Source organism: Arachis hypogaea, chromosome 15 (assembly GCF_003086295.3).
Source record: "Arachis hypogaea cultivar Tifrunner chromosome 15, arahy.Tifrunner.gnm2.J5K5, whole genome shotgun sequence".
NCBI classification, from domain to species: Eukaryota; Viridiplantae; Streptophyta; class Magnoliopsida; order Fabales; family Fabaceae; genus Arachis; species Arachis hypogaea.
The window spans coordinates 137,519,142-137,526,534 of record NC_092050.1 but is presented as its reverse complement, the minus strand read 5'-3'; the positions used below and the strand labels follow the sequence as shown (position 1 = coordinate 137,526,534).

The 7,393-nt window shown below is 34.6% G+C and overlaps 1 protein-coding gene across 18 annotated transcripts; it reads left to right on the top strand.

Annotated features, from left to right (window-relative positions):
- Window positions 1-230: 230 nt before the first annotated feature.
- Window positions 231-6,989, top strand: LOC112750855 (uncharacterized). 18 transcript variants are annotated; one of them, XM_072216892.1, is made up of 10 exons: window positions 285-585; window positions 717-890; window positions 1,297-1,546; window positions 1,793-2,728; window positions 3,346-3,441; window positions 3,586-3,807; window positions 4,494-4,544; window positions 4,692-4,818; window positions 5,420-5,648; window positions 6,683-6,989. In XM_072216892.1, the coding sequence occupies exons 4-5, from the start codon at window positions 2,142-2,144 to the stop codon at window positions 3,374-3,376; spliced, it is 618 nt and encodes a 205-aa protein (XP_072072993.1). In that variant the 5' UTR covers window positions 285-585; window positions 717-890; window positions 1,297-1,546; window positions 1,793-2,141; the 3' UTR covers window positions 3,377-3,441; window positions 3,586-3,807; window positions 4,494-4,544; window positions 4,692-4,818; window positions 5,420-5,648; window positions 6,683-6,989. The 18 variants fall into 18 exon arrangements, with proteins under 18 accessions (XP_072073008.1, XP_072073002.1, XP_072073005.1 ...); XM_072216907.1 differs by lacking the exon at window positions 1,297-1,546 and having other exon boundaries at window positions 231-585; window positions 4,499-4,544; window positions 4,729-4,818; XM_072216901.1 differs by lacking the exon at window positions 1,297-1,546 and having other exon boundaries at window positions 231-585; window positions 4,499-4,544.
- Window positions 6,990-7,393: the final 404 nt, after the last annotated feature.

Below are 7,393 nucleotides of genomic sequence, written 5' to 3'. Positions count from 1 at the left end.
GTGGAAGTTCTAGGATTGCCTTCGGCTTTCCCAGGACATTACATGTTAGATATGTGGGTACTATTACCATACTAAGAACCTCCGGTTCTCACTACAAAAAATTTAATCTTTACCGACAAATATTTAGCGGCCATGTTAATATAGCCATAATTTCTCTTGTTAAATGACTTTTTTCCCGGCAAATAAATAATTGCCTTTAATACTTCATTTGTAACGGCAATTACATAAATGGCCACTAACTAATTATTAACTTTGCCTGTAGTAAGAATATCACTTTCACCGTTGAAGCCATTTTCTCATTTCTCACATTTCATCCCTCTTTACTGTATCAGTGCCTCCATCACCTCACTTTGCTATCGCAACCTCTTCACTTCACCGTTGCCGCCATCTCTTCCTCTTCCTCACACCAAGTTCTACACCGAACGACTCAAGTAACATTATTGGCTACCACCACCTCATCCTCAATCTGCGTTGGTTGTCGCTAGTTCATGTCACAGTCTCTGTCGATGGCTTGTAGCCTCGTGTGGTGGTTTCTATCGCCGCCTCTGTCATACATTATGATCTCTAGTTTCAGTTCGCACCTCAGTAACCTTTTCATCCATCTCTTATTCAATTGTGGTTCCTTATTTGAGAAATTCTCATTTTCTAGGGTTTATGTGATTCATGCTAACTAATCCATTCTTGCATATCATCATGCGCCGATTTTTATGCTCCAGGAGAAATTAATTTGAAATTTGGATTTGCTAGTGTGAGGCTGGCTTGAGGCTCAGTGAATTTGCATACTCACCATTTCGGTCCTCCTTTAAAGATGTCAACCATGGCACCTGAAGCATATAAGGAGACAGTCCTTCAGGCAAAAGAACATATTAAGGCAGGGGATATTCACTTTGGTAGGGGATATTCACTTTGGAACATATTAATTCCAGCCTTGTTTCTTGTATTCTGTTAATCTATAATCTCCTCCTCTATTGGTTACTGTTTTGTTTGTTATCAGTTTTGAATTTCATTCTTGCTCTGTATTTTATATGTTCTCCAAGCTCTTGGCTAATGCTATCTTATTGTATGTAGCCGTCTCTGTCAATGGTAAAAAAAATTATGACCTTGATAAAAAGTGAAGAATAGATAGTTTTTGAGTCCAATTACATAGTCCCACTTAATTCTTTTTGCAGTGATCTACAGTGTCCTTGCATTATATATATTGTAGTCCCTAATATTGCTATGACTTATAACACCCCTGTGTCTGAGTTTGAAATTTTAATTAATATAAATAATTATAATTATTTTTGTAAATGAAAGTGGAGAACAGAATAATGAGGATTTAAAGAAGAGTGAAGTGACAACATGTGACACCTTTCCCTTCTTATTAACTCAAGATTGATGATCAGAGTCAATTTAACCCTCCAAAAAAGTGCACCATTAATTGAATCATGCAAAGTCCAGATGAAATATACATGAGTTTTTCTGTTTGGTGTGACTTGTGGACTTAACTGATCCAGTCAAGTACTTTTTCTAGGCCTAGTTGCAGTTTCAGAAGGGGAGAAAATATGTAAGTAAGATCATTCTTGAATCCTGTGTTAAGGAAACTATTGCTTTAGACACACACTAATGTCTCCCATCATTTTCATTAGGCATCTGCTGTTTTAAACTCAATTATTGTACTGTCAAATATGTCTATCATTATTGAATCAATTGGGATCTATCTATGGCCAAAAATCATGTGAGTTTTAATGTAATGTAGGACTCAGTTTCATTAATTATAGTTGTTTTCTTATTGGTTTTTTTCTTTTCACAGTTGCAGAGAGGCAAAGGAGAACCAAAACCCCATTATAGTAATTAGTAATGGCAGAGGATAAGGGATTCTCTGTCTTGGATAATAGATTTGGGTATGACAAGAAGAGTGACACTGATATTATGTATCCTATGTATTTTGGTGTTTCTTGTGCGTTTTTTGCACTCCAAGCACTCACAAAACCACATGTTGAGGTTGAAAAATGGAGTGAAATTCGTGACAGCATACTCCAAGGGAGTGCACAGGTACTTGGGTTGATTGTGTGGAAGGTTCAGAAAGGGATTTCGGATGGGGAAGAATATAGGTCTTCAAGCTTAGGAATGCTGAGAGGGAGATTGAGAATCTCAAGAAGATGAGGCATGAGGATGCAAAGGCCAATGAGAAAGTTGTGGGGATCTTTGCTACACAGGAGCAGAGTTGGTTGCAAGAAAGGCGAAAACTTCGGGAGCACATTGGGGCACTGATGAATGAGCTGAGAGTGTTTGAAAAGAAAAAGGATGAGGTTGTCTCTGAAATGAGCCAGAAATTGAAGGAAATAGAGGATTTGCTGGAGTCCAGGGACAAAGTGATTCAAGAAGGGGAGCAGAAGAGGAAGGAGTTGGAGGAAAATCTTGTAAAGGCTGAAAGGGAAGCAGAAGAATTGAGAGAATCTGTTAAGCTTGAAGCTCAGGAACACTCCTCTGATCTCAGGAAGCACAAAACTGCCTTCATTGAGCTGGTGTCAAACCAACGGCAGCTAGAAGCGGAGCTTGGCCGCGCCATGAAGCAGTTGGAGGCTGCAAAGCAGGAGCTTGGTTCAGTCTTGGAGAAGAAGGAGGAGTCAGAATTGTTGGCCCAAAAATTGTCTATTGAAATTGTATTTTGGTTGAACTTTTGTATTTGTGTCTTTATGCATCTGACCTGTTCGACGAAATGCTTCATCCATCTAAGGAAATCAAGGTAAACATTTATGCTTATTCCTTTGAGTCTCTATCTTAGTGTATGTTAAGTTTCAATTTTAGGGTTTGTGTAATCATGAAATTTTTATTCAATTGTTTGTAAACTTAATATTTGTCTTGCAATATAGTTTGAGTCATGAAAATGTAAAAGCTTATTACAAGAAAGAATAAGGTGTTATATATATTCCTAATTTATATGTTCAATTGATCCTCTGCTGCTGTGTGTAATAATTCTTTTGTACTTTTATTTTAATTCTTAAAAGCAAATCATTGTTTCTTATCCTAATAATAGGTAAAAGATATAAAGGTAGCATATAGGATTGAATTGAATAGGAAAGTTTATTATTACTATAGCTAACTAGTTTATTATGTAATTGAAGTTAAAATGAACAAAACTTGAAATAAAATTGTTATGCAGACTTCAAACACGTTTGCTTTGCTTCATTTGATTTGGAGCTTTGCCTATAAATAGAACAATGCAAAATGCTTTTGGTTAGCTGAGTGACGTGTTTCTTCTAGCTTTTATATGGATTTTTCAGATAGACATAGAAATCAAATCCTACAGAATGCTATTAGTTATTTGACATGGTATTATACATTTTCTCTCATATATTTCAGGGTGAATTCAACTCCGGTAAATCAACGGTGATTAATGCACTTCTTGGGGAAAGATACCTGAAAGAGGGAGTTGTTCCAACTACTAATGAGAAAGAAGTAAGCCGGTTAATTTCTTGATTCTGTTCTGTTTCTTCCTTGTCCTGTACGAATATCACAATTTTTATATTATAGACTTACATAATATATTCTATCTAATTGTATGTGCTCTGAGTAATTATTTTACATTCTTTTTTAAAACAGATGACAATTGTTGATACGCCTGGAAATAATGTGATTCTTCAGAGGCAACAACGTCTCACAGAGAAATTCGTACCACGCGTTGACTTGTGACACAAGATTGCCGATATGCCAAGCAGGACTTAGCTGCAGTGAATGGTATTGTCAATAGTGTAAATGATTTTGCAATGGATATGAAAACCAAGAGCCTTTCTTGGAGGAGACAAACTTCTTCTTTGGTAATTGGTATGTTTTAAGTTCATAATTTTTTAATCATGACAATTTGTTTCCCTCTTAATTGATTTGCTATTGGTATGCTGTGGGATATTACCAGATTGAGACTACAAAATCACGTGCTATGGAGCTCATTGAATCTACTCTACTATTGTCAAATCTTGATATTGTTGCTTCATTTAATTATTGGAGGATATTCCTTTTCCTCTTTTTCTTTTTTTATCCTTAAATTGAAAATTTAATCATTAAAATAGTTTATTATAGCATGCACCAGTCCCTTATACCACCGTTGCCTTGCTTATCATTGGCATTGCCCTTGGTTCCATAGGTATCTTCCCCTCTTGTCTTATTATAGTTGACCTTTTCTCTCAGTATTTATCTTTTGAATTTCAAGCATCAGGTTTTTTGTTTCAAAAGGAAACCCATATGGGAGAATTTAATTTTGTTGGATAAGGATAGGCTGCCTTGTCTGTGTACAAAGGGGTGAAGAAAAAAAGAGAGGAGACAATATATTTACCTACTTTGACATGTCATTTGGATCAGTATGAAAATGATCAAGACGAACTAAGGAGCTGTTTTTGGGGGAGATGGGGGGATCTAATAATCTATACACTGTTTATATAATAAGCACCTATTTGCCTTTAATTTTTTTATTGGAGTAGAAGTGCATGATTGATTAATTGTTAACTCCTGAACAGAGTAGGGTACTCATCATCGGTTGGAAAAGATTGGGGATGGAATTCGTATTTGTAAGTTTGTTCTCTTTTTATTCAATTTATTCTGAAATTTGAGCACTTGCTATTAAAAGAAAAACAAGTGCTTTTCATTTTACTGCTTTGAAACATGCGTATTGACATGTTGAAACAAGGTCATTAAAACCTCTTTTTTCTCCACAGAGAAGAGAGTGTCTAATCTCTTACCAATTTGCCGTAGGAGTTAAGGCCGTGACATCCTTTTCTTCAAATTCCATCTTTCTCACAAGCTGATATCGTCCCTCAAGCTTCACTTGGTCCAATAATAATGGTAATGAAGGCATATATTATTAGTTGTATGCTTTATATATTTTCTAGGATTCTTTAAATTTTTTATATGTATAAATTAAAGTTTTCAAACACTAAGTAGTCCTTTATTTACACATATATTTTAATCTGCATAGTTTTTATAATAATATACACTCATTTTTCAACAATTTTAGGTTGTAAAAAGCAAGTTCTTATAGTTAACTTGTATAGGTTTATCTGGCTACAGGGAGTGCAATGAATAAGGGTCGGGCAGGGAGAAGGGATTGCTAAAGTTTTTCTGAGCATTATTTTATTACTTTCTTTTTTCCACTACCATCACTTTAATTCTGACGTATACAGTTATCATGAGGGAACAAACTATATACGTAAGCCCAAATTCAAATACATGTTCTGTGAAAAGCTTCTATAACATAAAGATATTTGTTCAAGCTTGGAAGTAATTTTAGCTTTGATTGAATGGTGTTACTGTTTATTACTTTCTGTTAAAACTGAGATGCAGAACTAGCTAGGATGTGGATTGATGGAAGATAGTATTGGTTATTTAGATGTATGATCTGATTTGTTTCTTATCTGCATGTGGCTCTTGTCATATTTTGCTGAAGAGTGTTCTGATTGAACCAAGTAGAAATACTGGCATCGGATTAGCTTTCATGGCCGTAGCCAAGGGTTACAAGGTCAAAATTACAATGCCTGCTTCAATGAGTCTCGAAAGGAGAATCACTCTGTTGGCTTTCGGGGCTGAGTTGGTTCTGACAGACCCTGCAAAGGGAATGAAGAGATTGTGGCTAAGACTTCCAATTCCTACATGCCTCAACAATTTGTGTATATAATGTAGATTTACTCTTAAATCCTTTTTTTCTTGTAGTATTTATGTTGTTTAAATTTGTATTATGTTTTATTACTTTTCAAGAGAAAATTTTGTATAAATATTTTGAATTTAATAAAGGTTTAATTACTCTATTGGTCCCTATAGTTTCACCAAATTTTTAATTAGGTCCCTATACTTTTTTTCCATTCAATTGGGTCCCTACACTGCTTTTAATTTTGTAATTACGTCCTTTTCATGTTAAAAATGTTAAAATTAACATAATATTTTTACCAAAATGCATGCGGTCAAAGATTTAATTAAGTTTTTAATTATAAATATCTTCAATTTGCGAATAAATATTCAGTTAATTCTAATATTTTTTATACTAGGAAGGACTTAATTACAAAATTATAGTAGTATAGGGATCCAATTGAAAGGAAAAAAAGTATAGGGACCTAATTAAAAATTTGGTGAAACTATAGGGACCAACAGAGTAATTAAACCTTTAATAAAATATTTTATTTTGTAATAATTAATTTTAGTATATTTATATTATGTACAATAATAATAATTATTGGTAAAAATTTGAAATTTTAGAAAAAGGATAGGTTGTTATTTCTAAAAGAGTGAGTATAATTAAAAAAGTTTTAAGATTTTAGCGGCAATAGTAATGGCAACTAAAAGTGAATAACATAATTTTAGAATTATTTTTAGTGGCCATATAAATTGCTGGTAAAATGGGTTTTGGCGGCAATAGTAATTGCCACTAAAAGTGAATAACATTGCAATATTAGAATTACTTTTAGTGGCCATATAAATTGCCAAAAAAATGGCCGCTAAAACTTATATACTTTTTGCGGCCATTAAAAAGGTTTTTACCGGCAAATGTTATAATTGCCGCTAAAACCTTTTAGCGGCGAAGCATAAGACGGCTAATGTCTAATTGCCGGTAAATGTATTAGCGGCTATTTTTATTGCCGCTAAAAGCAAAATAAATGGCCGCTAAAAGTGATTATTTTTGTAGTGTTCTCACCTATGCGGATTTTGTGATTTTCAGATGCAGGACGTGAGGCTCCTCGCTGAGGCATGCTGGAGACTTCTGGATTAGCGAAGATCCTTGATTTTCCGGACTTTATTTTGGTTTTATGTAGATAGTTACTATCTCCACTAAATAAATATATATATATACTGTTTTGACTCCTCTTAAAGGTTGTTTTGGAGAACAGGTTTTGTTAGCTTATCCTTGGGGTTTCCCTTGGGTTTCTTACTCTATATTTATACTTATATATGTATACTTTTATGCTCGGATCGGTTATCTTCGCAAATCGGGTCTTGAGTTTTGATATTCGTATCTTTGGCACTCCTTTGTTTATGGTTTCACGTTAGTCTATCTTTTGTCGGTTTGGTTACGTTATCGATCAGAGTGTTGCGCTTTTTTATTTAACGATTTTGTTTTATCTTTTCTTCAAAGGCTTCTAGTTATAAACATTTTTCACACTACTATATGTACTAAATTTTATTACTAGAGGTCGTAATACCTCACCACCTCTGTCTTATGACTTAAGCATAAGGTTCTGTGTGGTAGGGTGTTATAGTACACGTGAGAGGGAAGTTTTCCAAGCGACGCGTACGCGTGACCCACGTGTACGCGTGACAAGCATTTTCCGTTGTGTCTGACGGAAGTATTTGGACGGAAGGACTGATCCGACCAAGTTTTGTGAGGGTCAGGGACTTAAAAGTATTTTTCAATGGTCAGGGACGAAAATGT

Bases quoted from the DNA above. Each gene is read 5' to 3' on its own strand.
- LOC112750855 (XM_072216907.1), top strand. From the start codon at position 2,142: ATGAGGCATGAGGATGCAAAGGCCAATGAGAAAGTTGTGGGGATCTTT. The intron at 2,729-3,345 runs GTAAACATTTAT...CATATATTTCAG, and splicing joins ATCCATCTAAGGAAATCAAG to GGTGAATTCAACTCCGGTAA.